Here is a 20,396-nt window from a genome sequence, read left to right as displayed (position 1 = left end):
TGAATTCTGCCGCAGGCATATACTTAATAGGCTTGTGAACTTCAAAGCACCAAATTTGCCTTTGCCCCGTGTACACCATTTGTTTTTAAATCAGTTTTAAAAGGAAAAAAATCCTTGTTTATTCACATAGTGATGTCAGACAGGTTACCACATAGAGTGACCAAAGTATAAGAAAATGGTGCAATGCACTCCTCAACCCTTCATCTCTGGTGCATTTGCATATGACATAGGCGTAATTGGTCACACTTTGTTTGGCCAGCGTATCAATGAGTTATAACAAAATGGCGTCATTGCTGCAGGTAAAATGGATGGTGTTGTAAATATTCACTCTGGAATTGGATTGGTTGAAAAAATTGGTTTAAAACTGATTACTATTACTATTTGTCACATAGTAGATAAGTAGTAGTCGTGTAAGAATTTTAAGAAGATGGATAGATGGCAATTTACTACATGTGAAGTATACATGTATAATGTGCCATTGGTGTTCTATGTCATAGTAGAAGATGTAAATGCAGAACTATATATCTTTTATGGTTGTAGATATCCTAACACAGAGAATGATGAACAACATCTTTGTCCGTATGGACTGCCCTTAATACCTACTGATTTTAGGCCTTCCCAACAACTACCACTTGCTAATGCTTAGCTCTATAAATATTCTAAACATGTCAGAGAATGAATAGAGGAGGCACGCTGATAAGTGAGTGTTTAATTGAGGGAGGAGAGAAAAAAAAGAGTCCATGAATGGATGAATGGAGATCATATAATGTGGAGCGGTCCAAAATTCACTGATCACCTGCTGTTTCTACATTAGAGTACAGCTCCCTGGTTTCAAGGGCTTTTACATAGCTAAAAACTTCACAAAATAATTGCAGCACTGATTTTTGTTCAGATATTATCGAGACTATGCATACAGTAAAACTGTTTGTAGTTATTTATGAATATTTAAAATTTAAGGCTTCATCCATCCACTGACTATATGATTGTGCCAAGGGCACTGTGATGTTCCCTTTGAGTTTGGCTTTTGTTTAGTACGTTGCTGGGTGCTGACCTTATTAACACGAAATCGGGCTTCAGCGTGACTTCATCAGGCAAATCAAGACAACCTACACCCAGGACCCTATTAGTATGCTAATAAAGTCACTTCTCTAATGACTGCTTAGCAATTCAGTGGATTTTGTCTTTGCTCTGCTAGTACACACAAATAAGGGAAATACTTTCTTAGCATGCGTGTCCACAAACACATGCAGTGCTAATAGTTTGCACATTTATTTTTCATGTTTTTCAATGCTAGCAGTTATTTTGTAACCTCCCCTCTCTCCCTGTATTGTCCAGGTCCACCTAGTGCAAAGAACTGATTAATAAGTTGTTAAAATGCAATGTAAATATGAGGAATGCTTAAGCATGGTTAATAGTGTATTATTTGGATTTCACTTTCAGCTTCTGATTAATTTTGAACAAATTCTTTTATCTGCCTGATTGGTGTTTGATACACACACACATATATTCATATAGTGACTGTTGGCGCACTGATACAACAGCACTCCAGGTACTTATTTTACAGTGCTGTTATTGTGCACGTGCTGAGTAGCATGTCTAACTCTTGCCATCTCTTCTTCTTGCTCAGTGCTCAGTGGCCTCTGCTCCAATGACTGCCCTGAAGGTGTTAAGGTAAGATATTGCGCTTTGTTTTTTCACTTTTCTAATGATGACATTAGAAAAGGTGTTATGTTCTTATATGTCTGACCACGGATATATCTGTCTATCCATTGCACTTATCTGTGTACATCATCATCATCCTCCAGAGGTTGCAGTCTTCCAGTATTCTATAGCAGGAAGAGAGATGGTACAGCTGCTGGCCAAACTTTACATCAGTGCAGAGCATCAACTTTATATTCAGGAAATTAGGAAAGAGGATTTGAATGGGTGATGTGCATTTAAGCTTTAGAGCAGCATAAGCTCTTCTTTATATGTAAAGTACCTATCATTTAATGCAGCTTGAGAATGTAGGAAAAAATGAAAGAATAAGTTTTGGTTTCATTAAGTAGCAGTACCAGAAATGTGCTGTTTATATTTGCTTTTTCATAATGGAGAGAAGTTACAGACCTTCATAATAAATTTATAACAGATATCAATACTTGGTTAACTCCCTGACTACATTATGTAACTTTCTGACGTATCCGAGGCTTCATGTTTGCATCGATGTGATGGGACCAGATACTTCTTATCAGTTTGATACATACTGGCTTCCACAAAGTTAAATTCAGTATTTCACAACTTTTACAGTATTTGTTAAGCTACATTTGTAGCTCTTTTATTAGAAAGTAAAAGGTACAGATGGTCATTGTACAACCTATGTAAAAAAAAGAAGGTAACAATAAGGGATTTGTGTTTCTCATTTGTAGGACATTGTGTAAAAGCAAATAAAGGCTTTTGAAATCCTGATGTGATAAAGCAGTTGAAGAATCTTACCAGCTGCTCAGACTGATAAGAGCTTTGCATAAAACTGTTGATGGGCTTCTTGCTTTAGATACTGACGAGAAGATGTAGTACAGTCCTAGAAAGTCTGTTTGGCATTCCCATTACGAGGTATTCTACTAAGTGCTGATAATGTCCCCTGTACCCATCACTGGACTACACTGCACATTACCAGATGAGGCTGCATTGAGGCAAGTCGAGTGGGGTTGAACTTTTTGTGTAGGTCCTTTTGGGAAAGCTCTGCATTATCTGATGGCTGCTAATATGAATTGCATTGCAGAATGATAGCTCTTGTAGCTTCCGTTACCGCTTCTATTACTATAACAGAGACTCCAGTCTCTTAAAGCCTACCTTTCATTGATTATCACAAGAATTGCGCTGGCTTGCATCAAATGAGGTGGAAGTTCAGTTTCATGTTCACTTCTCCCTGTTTCTGTTTTTGTCCCTCTCCTGCTTTGTCTGTTTTCTTTTTGTATGTGTGTGGTGATGGTGGTGGTGGTGGTGGGGTGGGGGTTGCAGTGCAGGACCAAATACCTCTTTAGGATTACTTTGGTCACTAGCAGATTGGAAAACACTGGCTTGTCTGCAAACACTAACCATGCATTGGGCGAGTTGCAGTGAAATTTCAAAATGTGAAAAATGTGCGACACAAACCGGAAACAGAACACACTCTGTCAAAGTAAAAGTTGTGCCTTACTACTGCAGCAGTCACATTTGAGATGATGCCTCTTTTACTTGGAGTTGAAAGTTCCCATTCAGAATTGTGACGCACTTCTCACAATTATTTAATGAGTAGTTTGTGATTGCTGCAGATGAGTTTTCCATATTAACTAGTTGTATTGCTAATATTATATACTAGCAACCAAAGCAATCAGAAGGAGTTTGGTTTTTTTTGTTTTTTAGTGCAGCGCAATATACCACTTTGCAACCAATTTTACACTTGTGACAGCCCGCAACCACTCACTGACCAGTCGCAGAAAACACACTTTTCCCTAGGGATGGGTACCAGGGGTGACAGTTAGCAATCAGTGCACAGTGACAACCAGTAACCATTCACAATTGACTGAGAAATAAACATTTTTCCCTCGTGCGTGGCAGTTGCCAGCCGTCCTCTAGGGCTGTGTGAGTGGGACCTAACCGTGGCTGTGTCGAGGACTCTTCAGTGGTGTCTGGTGTCTTACGTAGATTGCTTTAAATGCCCTTTAAGCACATATGGCTACTCATCGCATGTAGGTGGACAAAGAAATAAACAGAAAAAAGACTGAAACAAAGCCGCCAGTAACATCCACTACTTGTAATGCCTCTTACCAGTGGAAAGCCCCTTTGCAAAACACATTAACTTTGGCATCAGCACAGGCTGCTGGTGTTAGAGTTGTTTTTGTTTTCTGTCTGTCTACTCTTCCGCCCGTTTGTTGTCTAACTGAAAGGTATGATGAATGCTGTAGACGAGTGGAGCTCGTGGCTGTTTCTACTCCTCTCGTCTCCCATCCATCAAACCCCTCTATCTTTCATTTCACTCTCCCACTCCTCTTCTTCTTAGTCACACCTCTCTTCTGCTGTCTTTCTTTCTTTCAGCCCACTAGTCTGCTCCTCCGTGGCTTTCTCATTGCACTCTTTCCTTTTTTCTCTTTTTTTTTTTTTTACCTCATTTCTATTCCTCTCTCACCCAACTGCTGAGTGTCACAGCATAAAGGCCCAAGTCTCCCTTGCAGCGTGTATGTGTGTATAACAGGCTCATGATTAGTTGATGTAAAGCGAAGGATGGCGCGACAGATCTCTTCATTAGTTGTCATCCCTTCATAATGAAGAGATAATATGAGAGATGAGTATCCACCCACACAGGCACGTAAACATGCAACCGTCACACTCATTTATGCTCAGTGAAATCAGCTCGGTCCGACCTTTGCGTGTTACCTACTAGTGGAAATAAAACTGAAGAATGACTCAAGGTCACTTGTGCCTGTATCACTTCCACCCCACCCTGATTGTTTCTCTCTGTCCTCTTTTTCACCTTCACTGACAGATAACTGAAGTGAAAAGAGATTGCAAAATATCAGCTGTTGTTCGATGTCTTATTTATGTGTCTACATGTGTTTTTTTGACAGCCTTTTGGTGTGAACCAGCCAGGTCCCTATGTCATGTACACCACAGTGGATTCTAATGGTTACCTGAAAAATGCCTCAGGTAAGACCTTTTTTATTTTTTGGGTGGGGTGGGCTGATCTTTTCCTGATAATTCTGAATAACTCTCTGTAATGATGTAGAAATAAGCTTTCATTTCTTTAATACACTACCACCTCAGCTTTAGTGCACCAGCAACAATTATACCTAATACCTATTAATAACTTAACCTTCTGACAGTGATGGCTGTCCTTTGTCTGGCTGAACACCACAGGTGTGTTTTGGAGGATATTGGAGAAAGTAAAGACTTTGAAGAAGAGGGGCATATTGATTTTTATTTTCTTCCTTTCTCCTTTTATAAGTGAAAATAGCCTTTAAGCTTTTTAGTCTCAAAGACTAAAAAGGCTGAAATAGAAAGGGCAGCTATAATAATGGAAAATATAGTGCTTCACAAAGGTGCTGTAAAGGAAAAGAAAACAAAATGAGTTTGATGTGTCAGATCTGTCTGATCTGACCTGTCGTAATGCAGTTTTAAAGTGTTAGTCCATGTTTACCAGTATTATGACTTAAATATGAAACCTGGAGTTACTGCATTGGGTCTGTCTGTGGGATACAGATTTCTTATATTTTGTGGAAGACTATCGTAGAAAAATACTGTGAAAGCTTGCAAAACACTCGGGGCCCTGTTTCTCCTCTGAAGTGCTTTCCTTGCTGAAGCAACACTCAGAAAGCTGTAGCTTCCTCAGTTTTTTTCCTTTTTTGATTCTTTTTTTACTTTGGATTTAAGTCCAAGTTACTTGTCTTTCTAGAAAGTGCCAGCATCACACGGCAGCTGTTTTCTTGTTGCTGTTTATTTTGTCATGCTACATCACCTGTCACCCTCCTTATAATTCTTGACGAATACGTTCATGATCGTATGAGGCCATAGTGACTGTTTGTTATGGATGGAACTGGTTAGGAGAACTGAACTGAAAATATGTTGCCTACTGACAAACAGCTCCACTTCATGACTGTTTCTTGCACATTTCACTCTATTATATAAATTCCTCTTGAAAGTCATGTCCATAATTACTTGGACAATGACACAGTTTTGTAATTTTGCCTCTGTCCACCGCCCTGTGGATTATAATTCAAGGGGTTTTACAAAATATTCCATTAACTGTTGTTTGAGCTGTTAATGCTTAACAGCAATTGGACAAATTAAGAAAATGTTAAATATTGGGATGACATTTATTACTTGGAAGAAAATCCTTTGTAGTCAGTGACTGCCAAATGCTGTTTCTGTAGCTGCTTAAGTTTCTGCCTGTTCGTGGGTCTCTCTGCATGGAAAAATATCCATTACTTTGGCTTCGTTAGGAGAGCTGAATTGAATTTCTGTTTCCTATTGAGAAACAGCTCCTCTTCTTGTATGTTCAACGGACTATTCTTTCCATAGTATGGCTACAGATGCTTTTGGACTATGCTTTGTTTTTGTCAAACACTGTCCAATGAGTTTTGCAGCAGTTGGTTTCATCTAAGCAGATGGTATACATTTCAAAAATTGTACTTCTACCAGCACTCACATTATTAATAAACACTAGTGACCCACTCCACCTGACAGCCATACAAACCCATGGCATTACACTGCCTTCATCATGTTTGACAAGTGATACAGTATGCTTCAATCATGAGCTGTTTCTCTGCTTCTTCATGCTCTTCTCTTCCCATCATTCTTGAACATGTTCATCTTGGTTTGTTCTTCCCACAGTGTTTTCAGTACTGTGCCGGCTCTTTCAGATGTTTTCTAGCAAAGTGTAGTTTAGCTTTCTTGTTCTTAAGTGTAAATAGCAGTTAACCCTGTATTTCCATTTATGAAGGTGTCTCTTGATTATAGACTTTGACATTGAGTGTCTTGACATTCAAGAACATGTCAGACCGTCTTCAGTCACTCAATTTTTACTGTTTCTCTTACAGGTTTATTTTGTTTTTTCAGCCTAATGTTGGCCTCCATTATGCAAACAAATTACTCTTTAAACAGTTAATGCAATTCTTTTGCATTAAAGCTGAATGTCTGCACTTCAATCATGTCTTGATTGTTTGATGTAAAATCCACCGTGGTGTTGCAAAGAGAAAACAAATTACAATAATTCTGTCCTTATCCAAATACTTACATATCTTAGGGTGTGTGGTATTTTATTAATGCCAGTTGAAAACCTTTTGACTCCAGCTTTATTGATTATATTGCTAAGGCCAGTAGGATCACTGGGTCATGTTATATTTAGCAGCCCATGAGGTAACGAACTCTACGCTACTCTACTACTCAAGACTAATAAGGATAGAAGTGTAGAAAAAGAGACTGATGCATAGAAAGATAAGGGGAGACACTGAGGACAGCAATGTTGTGCTGTATTAGCTACAGTTAACATAGTTGATGTTACATTGTGGGAAGGACAGAGAAGTGGAAGAGGACACGATGCACTGACAGCCTGGGGTCAGGGATATATATAGTCTGTGTGGATTCCTCTGTGCAACATAATTCAATTTTGTCAGATTTCATTGTTTCATTTGTCTGTTGGCACAGTTGGAGAATATACATATTTAAAGAATGAGTGGTCATTTCACAGTCTCACATCATCATTATTTCACCACTATTAGACAGCTATAAGCTCCTGGCTATGAAACTGTGCTAAAACGAATCTTCTAATAGCTGCAGAGTTTTTAGTCTGGTGCTCTCTGTCCCAGCCCCAAAACACAGAGTGGACAAATATTCACAGGAACTCTGCTGTATTTAGCTGTTCCATTCCCTCTCCATGCATTCCACTGCTTTAAAATATGCAGTTAAATGGGCATAGAGAGCAATAGTGAAGATGGAGCAGTGTGGGGGAGAGAGGGGCACCACCTGCTCTCATACCCACTGCAGAGAAGATGCAGAGAAGAGCGTGATACAGACTCCCACTTAATGTGGATGCACACTAAGCTTAGATTGTGCAACGATTTTAGAAATGTATATGTGGTTACGTTTTTATATTACGTTTAGCAAACAGCATTAAAACACTCTGTGCAACTGCTTAACATGAATATGACCAAGAATACAGACAGTGGGAAAATGGTGAAACTGATGTAATAAAGTAATGTTGTCACGGTCTGTGTGGACAGACCGTGGGGATGTGGGGAAATTGGACCCAAACGCCGGACTCTTCAGTGCAACAGTGTTTATTTACAAGGTGGTGAAGTAAACAACAATAAATCCCCTAGTGTCCCTGACTCCCGTGTTGTGTCTTCTTCCCAAAAGTCCCCGTGTAGTGCTCTCTGCTCCAGTGTCTCTGCACTCCCCGTGCTCACTGCCCTCTCTCGTTCCACACTCCTCCTGAGGGAAAACAATAGAGGCAGCCGTTAACACACTATATCCTAGCAGGCATACACTCACACTTTCCTACAAGCTAGAAGACTGACGTGAAGTCAAACGCAATAATCCAGCGTCGGTGGAAGCTCCATCACTCCTCTAAATAGTTCCACCGACGAGCCCTGATGAGGAGCAGGTGTGTGGCAAGGGCTTCGGGTGTGGCCAATCCTCGAGCTAGGCCACGCCCCTCAGGCCTGAAGATGCCTGTAACTTGGCCACAGAAACAGCAACCCACAAACACACACAAACCTGCCTACATACAGATGAGGACAGAGATCAGAGGCAGTGCAGACAACACACCAAAATAATAATAATGACAATCCTAATAATGATAATGCTAATAATAATAAAGGTCCACACTGTTCACGGACCCCGAGGCCCCGGAACCAGGTCCGTGACAAATGTGGCCTTTACTTACTACTTCTGATTCTTTAAAGGCTTTTCTCATATACAAGCTGTGACGTGTGGACACTCAAACATTACATTTATCTCTGCTCCAATTGAAAACCTGTGAGTATTAATATAAAACCCCAAGGTTTTGATCCCCAAGGTTTGAATGTGGTCCTGGTCAAGGTTCTGTGTTCTTCCCACCAAACCTAGAAATCCAGCAAAACTTAGCTTGCAAGGGATGATTTAGGCACTTTGTCGTGTTTCACTTAATGTGTCGTGTTGCGAAGTGACTAGTTGCCCAGATTGTAGTAATGAACCAAAGGGAGAATTATCAAAGAGCTTCATAGCCTAAGCTCACTGCAACAACTGTCCTGTTTTGATTTTCTCACACCACTTTCAGTAAGTCATTTTCAGCTGCAGCAGGCAGCTGAGGCAAACCCACTGTATGAGTTCTTTTCAGCACCAATCACTAGACACAAATAGTTAGAGACTAGATGGACATAGTGGCACATTTAGCAATCAAAGAGCCAGATATCTTCCTCAGGAATTGTTTGTGACAAAAAAATGTTTTGTAACTCCTATAGGTCTGAAGAAGTAACATTCACCTTATTAATTTAAAAGATCAAAGATCATGCAGCAATAATGATACATAGGGAGGGTAGTTGTGAAACACATTTAGTGATTTAATCTGGACTTCAGTGTGAGAGAACAAAGACTATCAAGTGTTTACCGCTTCCAATTTAAGATTAAGCTATTTTTAAATACTGTTGAGTCTTTATAGATTCTTATTCTAGCGCAAGGGATGATGCATACAGTAAGTGTAGTTGATCATAATTCATGCTACTGATATGGTAATAAACCCAAACTCTTTCATGGCTGATGTGGAACTGGGGAAGAAAATCATCAGAAAGCAAAAGTAATTTTCGTCAGATAAATGTGAAAATGCTTCTCAGCACTTATACAAAGAGAAATGCAGCAGGATCTAACCTCTTAGTGAGTACTCATACCGTGTAACTGTGAATCTCCTGTGACCCCCCCCCTTAGGAAATTTTGCTGCAAGTCATCTGTATTTCTTGTTTTTTAAAGCCAAAAATTCTAAATAAGACACATACAGAACAGAATAAAATAATCATAATGAATAGCTCCTTGCTTTCATGTTGGTCCATATGGTCCTTCTAGTTCATAAGAACATGGTGACATTTTGTTCACTCAGCCAGTACATCTTTGTCAGTAAGAAGTCTCTGGATCCCCAGATAGTGTTCCTGGTTTGGGATGTTCATAAAGCAGACTCCCATGTATTTAGAATATCCTGGCAGTATTATATCCTGTCCATCAAAACTCCAGCTTATTCTTTCAGTGTGTGTTAGCTTGGAGTGCACAGAGAGAGAGGAGGAGGAGAGCACAAGTAGCCAAAGGCTTTGCCGGCACAACTCCCCAGACCCCTCATTTAACAGCAGCAAAGTGCTGCCAGGGAGCAGGCGTGCATGCGTGTGTGTGTGAGTGAGTGAGTGAGTGTGTGTGTGTGTGTGTGTGTGTGTGTGTGTGTGTGTATGTGTGTGGTGATTTAAAGTGTATTTATTCTGTAGCTTGTAGCTCGGGGAACAGCCAGCGAGGCTGCCAGAGATGAGCAATGATGGGGTGCACACAAACACACACGCACACACACACCCACGATGTCTGGGGCTCTCCACCGGGGCCCAACGATCTTCACTTACCCTTCACCCTCCTGAAAGGGAAAGAGAGCAGAGAGGAAAGGAGAGATTATAAAATGCTAAGAGATGGAGAGAGGACTGAGGAGGCTCAATAGAGAATTGAAATTCCAGTAGAAAATAGGAAAAAGGAATAAAAGGACAGAAAGAGGGGAAGCAGTTACTTATAGGAAAGAAATGCTAAGATCTAATCAGAGAAGCAGGCAGTTTGGATGAAGATGGGAGAGGAGTAAAAGCAGGGATGGTAGATGTATATGGCAAGTTCAATCAAGCACATGGGATTGCTTTGTGTGATATGAAAATGGCACAGAAGGAAAGAATTATTTTTGGACTTTTCATAGTATTTTGCATCAGACAGCATTGTTTTGCAAGTAGCTTTGAATGGGCCACATCAGTAGATGTGATTTTCAAACTGTTAATTTCTTCCATGACAGAGGTCTAAATCATTATCAGTTTTAAACTTAACACAATGAAGAAAGATGTCATGTGGATTTGTTCTTGTAAGTTACAAAAATAGTTCCTCTTTCCAATAACAATAAACTGACTGAATCAGGAAAAGCAGTTTTTAAGTGCAGTTGTTGAAATTGCACTTATTTTTCCAAAGAGATTTCAGGGTGTCAGGTTGATTCGTTTTATGTGAACATTTTCAAAAATGTAATCATACAGTTTTTTTTTCTTTATCGATTATTCAGTGGTTTCACTGGATTAATTGGTCCAGCCAACTTGAAATCAAACTGGGCTATACTGTATGTGAAGTATGACTTAAAATGAATTTAACTTCCCTATACCACAGCTGAGGGGAACATCATATATACTCAAAAACGATATAATGATCATATCACCCTCTTATCTGATAAGGTCAACGGCAACACTGCACTGCAGTATAATAAGTATGTGTTCATGTATTTATCTTTTATACATTCTGCAGTGTGTGCATACTGTATTTCTATATGTATTCTGTGTGGGTAGCAGCATGTGCATGCGTGCATACCCTAACATCTGTCTCATTGTGACCTTGTGTGTACATCGTACCAGACAGTGGTGCGCCATGCCCCTTACTAAGCAGGTTGGATAGATGAGCATGGGCTGTGATTCTGACAACACCACACCTCATTATCAACTAACTCCTGCTGAGACACAGAGAGCGCGAGGGGGTGGAGATGAATAGTTGAAGTTATTCATTAACAACCTTTTTAATCCTTTTTCTCCTCCACTCTGGACACTGTATTGTGTTCCTCTCAGGGTCCCAACTTTAGACAATCAGGGGACAGTGTTTGAATATAATGTGCCTCTATAAGCATGATCAAAACTGCAGTGTCAGAAAAACATGTTTAGAACACATGTAAACATTTTCATTGTGAGCTCCAGTAAATTTGTTGTCTTTACATACAAGCTGGGATCAGTTCACCTGCTCCTGGTGCTGCTGCTCTGAGGTTTACTGCTTTTTTTATGGATTTCATTGACTGCAGCAACAGAAGCACACTGATCAGTTTAAATTTATGTCTGGAACTCTTGATGTGACCTAACAGTGAGCATGAACACCACAGCCTGCTCTGCACCAGGGCAGCATAGTGCACCACTGTCAACTTCATAACATTACAGTAGACTAACCAATTTAGTCTTCAATGAACTATACTAAACTGCGTAGTATTTTCATACAACCTTGAATCATTTAAAATTACTATATTTGAATTGTTTTATGAAAAATATGTCTTCGGCACAACACCATGTATAGATCCAATAACTGATGAAAAAATCTAGCATAATTTGGAACCGTACCCAAGCTTTAAATTGATAGTTGACTGAATTTCATTGAGCAGTCCTTACCTTTACTTCGACATCTCTGATGAATCTATCGAAAATGAACATTTTTTTCTACCTAACAGCCCATCTGCCTTTATCTCACAGATGTACTGTGATCCAAACTGCACAGTTTGTGTCTGGTGATTTGTTAAGCTGTTTAAAACATTTTAAGTTACCTGCCAATTATAAAAATCACTTTGCTCGTGTTCTGTAGCACTAGCCAGAGCCCTCAGCTAGATGCTGAGGTTCCACAACAACAACGTTATTGACAACTTCAGCATGAATGCATCCCAGCAATGAGAAGAGGGAAAAAATCTGTGGGTGCGGGTGTAAACGGGCCTTGGGATAACATCATTTACTTAATACTGATCTCCACGCCATCGGCTGCAAGCAACTGCAGGCTGCAGCACACAAAACAAACTATTCTTTTTTTGTGTTTGTTTTTGGTTTATTTTGCCACTCTTATACTTCAAAATTGAATTTGGTATGTACTGTGTGTTTTTGGTAAACGGGCGCATCAGCTGCTTTGATGGTAGTAAACCTCTCTGCAAGTATAATTTCTTTTGTCTCTTCTGTGGTCAAGCAAATTTATTAGTTTATAATTTAAATTAAGGGTTTAATGGCCATAGTATCACAACAGCAATCAAGAGTCTGCACTTTCTCTGGGACGCTGTGGAGGACGTTATTTTTTAAACAGCTTGTCAATGTCTTGAAAGCCACTCGTGAATTTCTCAGCTGATTACAGTGAGATAAAACAGTGCTTACACTCTAATCCAAATTATCTTGGGAGCTTGAAAGATTTTTGTTATTTTGGGAAATAAACAAAGAAAATACCATCACTCTCATAAATAAAATTTGATGGAAGACTAGCTATTGTCCATGCCCATAACCCTTCATTACATTAGGTTGTTTCTGCCAGACATATTTTGGCCTTTAGTGCCACCAAGCTGGAAATTGAAGTAGAAAGAATAATGTTATTATGCTTACAGGGAATAAGGCAAGCTCAAGAGTTCTTCACATTGTCCAGACAGTGCAGTTGTGTCTATAATGTCAAAGACTATTTCCTTTATGTTCACCATGGACAAAGAAAGAAAGGGACATTTGAGAGCAAAGTAACAGGAAAGGCAAAGAAAGCGTAAGGAAGGAGTGCTCATAGGGAGAAGAATCGTAGCAGGCCCACATCAATGTGGAGCTCTCGGTAGACTGTCCAATTAGACTAATGAGTCCACAGGATTAGCAATTACACACACACACACACACACAGACACACACACACACACACACACACACACACACACACACACACACACTTACATACTTAACCTTTAAAAACACATGTTCACCTGCAGCAACTCATCCAAAAACATATTGATTTTAACCTTTTAAATGTTTGTTAAAAAAATAAAATAAAAAAAAACTAAGAAGAGACCTCAGAGAGGAAATTGTGTGAGTGCTGTCTTGTGTTGACCTGCCCAATTGGAACCAGTTATGTTGCTTTTTGCTGCATCACTCTGATTCCTCAAGCAGAATCCTAAAAGCCAGCCCATTTCACTTGACGTCATACTGATCTATGGCCAAAGTGTACCCCTGTTCTCAGAGACCTCGTCGGGTCAATAGTGAGTGCAACCCTTTTCTCCGAAAATTTATTGCACGGTATATTGAGGATAGTCTTTAAACACACAGTGAGAATTCATAATACTGGGAGAAAGATAGGAGAGTAGGTGGATGAGAGAAATGAAAAGGGTTAAAAAGGGAGAAAATGAGAGGGTGCAGAGGACAGAGCTGAAAGCGTAGAGTGGAGCCGCAGAGAGAAAAGGATAGGAGTGAAAATGAGGGTGGAACAAAAGACAAAGATAAGAGATGCAAGTGGAGAGAGATCAGAACCGAAGATGAGAGAGGGAGAGAGGAGAAGGAAATATTGGTGTGAAAGGAAGAAAAGAAGAGAGGTAGCCCAACACCGAGATATGGTGAATTACTATTGATCAGACTTAGCATGTTTTTTCTCGTCTATGTTTTTCACTCCTTCACCTATCTCCCTTTGCTTCTTTTCTCTTCTCACCCATTAATCTCTCTTTTCTGCAGCTAGTTTATGGGTACCATATATTGTCAAGACTGTTTAACTTATAATATGCTTCTATTGCGTACCTGTCTGTTGTCCTGTGTGTTGCTAAACATCCTTTGGTTTCTGTGAAGCAAGTGCTCATACAGTATGCATCGTAATGGATCATGAACTTTTTCACAGAGAGTAAAACTAATCTCAGGAAGCTACAGTGTGTCCTTCAGTGTTTTTGAGATTTTCTCAGTTTGTTTGTTGGCTGAAGAAAGTAACCTACCTAAAGCAATGATATGGTTTAAGCAATATGACTGTAATGATTGTAAACGTGTCCTCATTGGATCAAAAATGTAACTTCCTGCTGAGGTAAATGCCTGTACAGCTAATAAAACCATCATATTCTTTGTGTTTAGTGGGAGTTAATAAATATTAGTAGACTAAACTGAGATGGGTGGGAACATGATAAACATTTTACCTGCCATACTAGCCTTATCATTTACCTCAAAGCTCCACTTAGGTACTCCATCATAGAGGCTCTGGTGTCAGTTGTTTTTGCCAATATCATGCGTCAGCAAAGATTTGTGCAGTGGTACAGAAAATTGCAAAGACTTATGTTTTCTGTCATAATAGAAAAGGCAATGGCTAAATATAAATGGATTTAAAAAATTATCAGCTTAAGAACTTATCCATGGAGACAAGTGCACATTTAATTCAATTCAGATTTGTTATTTAGAGTCCACTGTGTCTTGCATCATCAGCAATAATATCTATAAACAGACCTACAGCACTGCACCAAGTAGCATGCGTGTGAACTGCTGGCAGAATATTATTCTGCAAACAGAGCAGTATTTTAACCTGTTGTTGTGTAAGAACTGTTCCAAACAGTAACCTGGTACAGGAAGAATTTCATATTATAGACGTGTATTTAATGCTGTACAAAATGTTCTTAAAATGTATTATGTATATTAATGTGAAGAAATCACATCTGTTATCCAAACTATACATTGTTGTTAGGTCAAATGTAAAAGTCTGTATCTCATTTCTTTTCTGTGTGCCAAGAACTTAAAATCCCTCACGCCCAAAACACAACTGTTTTTCGGACTCTGCCTACAGCCCTGTGATATCCCAAATGGTGCATTTCTAGAAGATCTGCGTAAAGTTGAGGTTTTGGCTGCTGTCTTCAAATCAAGGGTGTCCAGTGCAATGTGAGAAATGTTGACATTGATCTAAGTTGAGACTTGTTCACAACTGCGTGGTTTATTTCTCTATTCTAATGATTTCAAAATCAGATCTCACTGGATCATTTTCATAACATCAGAGAAAGCAAGCCACTATGCAAGCAGTTAAATTGTTTTTCTTAAGTGTGCAGTTGAGGGTGATTGCGGTCATTTGAACACACCCGCCAATCATCTGCATTGATTATTACAAAACTCCATTTAAGTATCTAATGTTGACATGTACCATAACTTAATGACGACGTTAAACTTTTTCCCCACATGATGGAAGTTTGTTAATGCTAAGAAGCAGACCTGTATTTTTAAATGCACTCAGCACTGGCTGACAAAACTTTTTGCCAACTCTCAGGTTTCTCCTCCTTCTGCCAGTCTTGAAGTGCACATTTATCATTCCAGACACAGCACACTGACTACTCACTTGTTTTGCTGGGTAGTACTATTGACTTAATTCATCTTGGTCTGGTTTCCAAAGTTTCTCATAATAAGAGTATTGATGAATGCTTCCATTTTGAGAGAATGTATAATAATGAGGTCATCCATCCAAGAACATTATTCATAACTGTATGCTCTTTTGGTTCATCAGTAAAACTCCCACCTCTTAAATGTTTTCAGGCTTCTTAACTTAAAAAAATTGAGTTTATTTTTGATTCAGGCTGAATATTTTTCTTCTCATTTGAATCACATTTTCTTCAGGTGTTTTGTAGCTTTATTTCATTTCTTTCTACAGCTGACATGGGTGGGAAAACTGAAGTGAATACATAAAATTTAAGACATTTTACATGTCGTGGAGCTACACTTTGTATTTTTTAGTAAAGGCATCAAGCAAGAGTGATGCGCACTGTCTTTAGGTCTGTTGCTTCACACATGCAACCATGCTTCCATTTCATTCATCATCTGGATGCAGATGTCAACATGTTTTATTGCGGTAGCATTTGAGAGCAAATCTAGATGGCGATAAAGACAGAACAACTATAGAGCCCATTGCTTTTTTTTCAGTGTCTCACCACACACACATACACACGTGTGGTAAGACGCAAATCAATGTTCAGATCTTGACACCATTGTAGGGCTCTGAAGGGGGCTCTTCAGGCCAAGCGTACTCTGTGTGTGTGTGCGTATGCGCTTCTGTCCCTTATGGCTCCACCCTACATCTCGGCAATTTGCTCCTTTTATCGCCATCAGGGGAGCAAATGGTTTCTATAGCGACGGGCACCAGGAAGTGCTCAAAAAAATGTTTCGTTTTTGAAGCCCCGGGGAGTGAGAGAGAGAGGGAGTGTGTGTGTGTGTAAGTGTGTCGGCACTGCAAGCCAATTATGTTTATGACCATATTTCTTTCCTGTATGAATTTACTGGGATCATGATATTGGTGCATTTTTCATTTTCCTATGGAAGGATTTGCAGATGGTGTGCTGTTGCTTTTAATAGTTGTGTTTTACACGTTTGATGTTCAGATTCCTTATTTATTCTTGATTTTTTGCATCACTTATTGCCATCTTGTGCCCGTACACAAATTTGACTCAGTTTCAGACTGACAGACATCACATTGTTATTCTGCATGTGCCTGGCCAGAGGTGGTAGAACCCGGAGACAGGATGTGTCATAAGATCTCGGCAGATGGACACACACAAACGTGTTGAAGCTCCCTCAGAGGCATCCATGTCCTCTCTCTGTCCGACTTTCTCTCTCATCTTTGTCTCACTCTTTTTTCTTTTCTTTTTTTTTTTTTGCTTTCTCATGCCCACAAGGAGTTAAAATTTGTCTGCTTAAATATCATGGGGGCGGGCTTGTATCCCAAAAGCCTTATCAAGGTCCTAGCTTGCATTCTGTTGTGAGGAAAACAAGGTATGATGGTGTGAGAGGAAGTGAAATACATTTTATAAACTAAGAAAAGCACTTACTCTCCAACCCACAGTAGAGTAAAATGCAATTAGCATAAAGTAAAATGAGATTCCACTCAGGTACATCGAAGTCATTTCATTTGCAGTGTTCTGAATTAGTTTCAGCCTACAGTGTTAGCTCAGGTAGTGTGACTAGCATACAGGTGTCAAAGAATACACTCAGTTGTGTATCATATGCCAAAAGTAAACTGGCAGTGAGTCAAAACAGAATGAAAGACTATCGCAGTTACCACAGTTAGACTTTGCACAGGAGGGTGCTCATTCAAGAATGAAAACATAAAACATAAAATAACATAAAAGTGCTGCACTAATAATGATGATTTTAGAAGAGTGAAAAATACTCTCCCCAGATATGGTTACATAATTTCCATAATTTGTTGGACAAAGACAATTTTTGTACACCGCTACAGTGGATTTTAAATCAAACTACCAAGATGAGATTGAAGTGCTCACTTTCAGCTTTAATTCAACAGGTTTTACAAAACTTGTGCATTTTCAGAGGTTCAAAATGAATTGACAAGTGGTTTTATGGCCAGGCGATTCCTGTCAAGCTCTATAATCAGGAGAAGTCTTTATGAAAGAAAGTACAGAAGATTTAGGTGCAAACTACTGGTTTGATTAGACTTTCAGAAAACATTTTGCACAGTTTAGAAAGAAGAAACCAAGATTAGAGAGATAAAAGTAGGTAGAAGGAAAGGAACGGCATATGATCCAAAGCATGCCATATCTCTCTCTGCCAGCGGTACATGGGCCAGTAGTGTTTACTGATCATGTGACTGTTGGGAGAAGTAGCAGAATGAGTTCTGAAGTGTTTAGTACTATACTGTATGCTCATATTCAGCAAAATGCTGTATAACTGATCAAACAGCACTGACCATGTCAGTCACCTGATTTGAACCTGATACAGCATGTTTTTAGTTATTAAAATCAATACTGAATGTAGAAACAAGCAGGACATGACAGCTGTAGCAAAGGCCTGGATGAGCATCCCAAGGGCGGAAACAAAGAATTTGGTGATGTCCATGGGTTCTTCATTTCAGTCATTGACTACAAAGGATTTTCATGCAAGCCTTGTGTTCTTGCAAGAAGTTCTGCAAACATTCGATTCAATTCAGTTCAGTTTTACTTGTATAGTATCAAATCACAACAGCAGCCACCTCAAGGCGCTTTATATTATAAGGTGAAGACCCTATAATAATACAGGGAAAATGCCAACAATCAAACAACTTGCTTTGAACAAACATTTAGTAACAGTGGCAAGGAAAATCTCCTCTTTAACTGGAAGAAACTGTGACAGAACCTGGCTCAGGGAGGGGCAGCCGTCTGCCTTAACCATTGGTGTCAGTTGTATAATACCACGTCTCATGTGGTATTATATATACATAGTGAATCTATGGTTATTTGGGCTTTAAACCTGTTATCTCTTCAATTATTCTTTTGGAAAGTCTTATTTAGAGCCCAGATGTATTTAAAAACATTTCAGTTCAGCACTCATCTCAGTTTACTTTAGTAGGTATGCAATTGCTGGCATTTCCAAATCTTTCATTTTATTTTCCTTTGTCTCAAAATAATATAAACACAAAATAATAAAAAGACATCATCTTGTTTTGTATTCTCCCAGTCCATGTTTGGAGTAACAAGGTGGATGATCAAGTTCAGTTCCAAGCACTCGAGGCAGGATTCCTAGGGCTTTTTTATACTATACATATATATAGTATATTCCTTATATATAATCAGTCAAATTAAATGAAATACCTCAATGAAGAGTACCTTTATCTTGTCATCCTAGTATGTTTTTCTTTCTTTTTTCTTTTGGCACAAATTGGTTGGAACCTGTGGATATCTGTGTACTTTCTTTCGTGGGCATGTGGTCTTGAGTGTTTACTTGTCGATGTGTTTGGCTTTGGAGCAGTAACTTGTTGAATCCAAGCACATCATGCTGCCCACAAGTGTGTCTGTGTTTAAAACTTGAGAAAATGAGAAGTCCGCACAATGTACACACACATGCACACACACCAAGGGTGACTGCTTGTGCTACTTTGAATCCGCTTTGTCTTCTAAGAGATGGATTGTACGCTGTCAGTCATGTGTGCAGGGTGGAATCCCCTGCCAAGACCTCCGCTGGCTCTGCTATTGGAAGATAGGACAGAAATGCGCTTGCTCGCATACGCACAAGCACACACGAAATGCAGACACTCCGATACACTGCTCTGCATAATACCCTTTGCCAGCCTCCCCGTGTTGTGAAATGGCTTTGCTCCAGCCGTGGCCGTGTTTGTTAGCCAGTCTACTCAGAAACGCACTCGCACAGCACTCAGCAGACGTTAAGCCAGGCTCCCTGCCTGCAATGTAACCCTGCTTGATCCTCCATCTCACACACACACACACACACACACACACACACACACACGCGCACACACACTCTCTCTCACCCACTCTACCCTGCTGAGTGGCGGGCTGCAAGCTATCCACCTCTTGCCCACAAACGAGGAGAAGCCTTCTGTCAAAACCATCAAACCAAACCTGGCCTAAAGGTTCAATCCCCTCAAAAATCCCCTTTTGTTCAGCAGCATGGACAGGGTTCAGTGTGGCTCTGAGGTTCAGTGTGAAGCAATGAAGTGATTTTTTTTTTTTACAACTGCAGGATAGAGAACAGAGAAAAATTAGTCTGCCAATAAATTATTGGTTGTCAACTATAAAAAAAAATAAAATAACCCTAAAGGCTATTTAATTGTTTAGATTAAAGACAAAAGTGGTTAAAAAGAGTTTCGACCTGTCAAGTTAAGCAGCAAAAACTCCATTAGGTTTACTTGGTTAATCTGCCCACTGTGTTATCCTCACACCCTTGTCCCACATTTAACAGTTTTGTTCCCACACATTTATGTGCGTGTACAAAGTAGCAATTGACAAGAATTTTTATTTATTTTTTTAATTCAAATCATTCTGATTCTTACTCAGAGATGCTGTTTCTGTTGTTGTTGAGGTTTTTGTTGCCCCAGTTTCTGTAGATATCAACAAAGGTACTCTATCTTGAAACACCATCATTCTGCTTGTTTTTCCTTTTTTAAGAAAAAAAAAGAAAATCAATCAGGATTTGGGGTTGCTATAAGTGTCGTTGCTATTTATTTCTCCTTTTACATCCTCAACTGTCCTAAATTATTTTTCTTTGTAGTTGACAGAAAAGCTACTTTTCGTAAACTTGGATTTTGTGTTTGTCCACATGTTTTTAATGTAATGCACATGTAAATTTAACCAGCTGGGGTAGGATGAGAAGTCTCAGAATTGCCAACATAGTCAGGATCCATCGTCTTACAGTATGTAGTAAATT

The 20,396-nt window shown here is 39.4% G+C and overlaps 1 protein-coding gene across 1 annotated transcript in view; it reads left to right on the top strand.

Moving 5' to 3' along the window:
- itfg1 (integrin alpha FG-GAP repeat containing 1) overlaps positions 1 to 20,396 on the top strand; it is a 148,183-nt gene that overhangs the window by 105,985 nt on the left and 21,802 nt on the right. Inside the window, exons 13-14 of the mRNA XM_003437574.5 lie at positions 1,628 to 1,671; positions 4,584 to 4,662. Of these exons, the coding sequence (XP_003437622.1) occupies positions 1,628 to 1,671; positions 4,584 to 4,662 (123 nt within the window). The remainder of the gene's footprint in view (positions 1 to 1,627; positions 1,672 to 4,583; positions 4,663 to 20,396) is intronic.

Source organism: Oreochromis niloticus, linkage group LG1, assembly GCF_001858045.2.
Source record: "Oreochromis niloticus isolate F11D_XX linkage group LG1, O_niloticus_UMD_NMBU, whole genome shotgun sequence".
Lineage (NCBI taxonomy): Eukaryota > Metazoa > Chordata > Actinopteri > Cichliformes > Cichlidae > Oreochromis > Oreochromis niloticus.
Note: the sequence above shows the minus strand (reverse complement) of the source record. Positions and strands in the feature narration are given on the sequence as shown.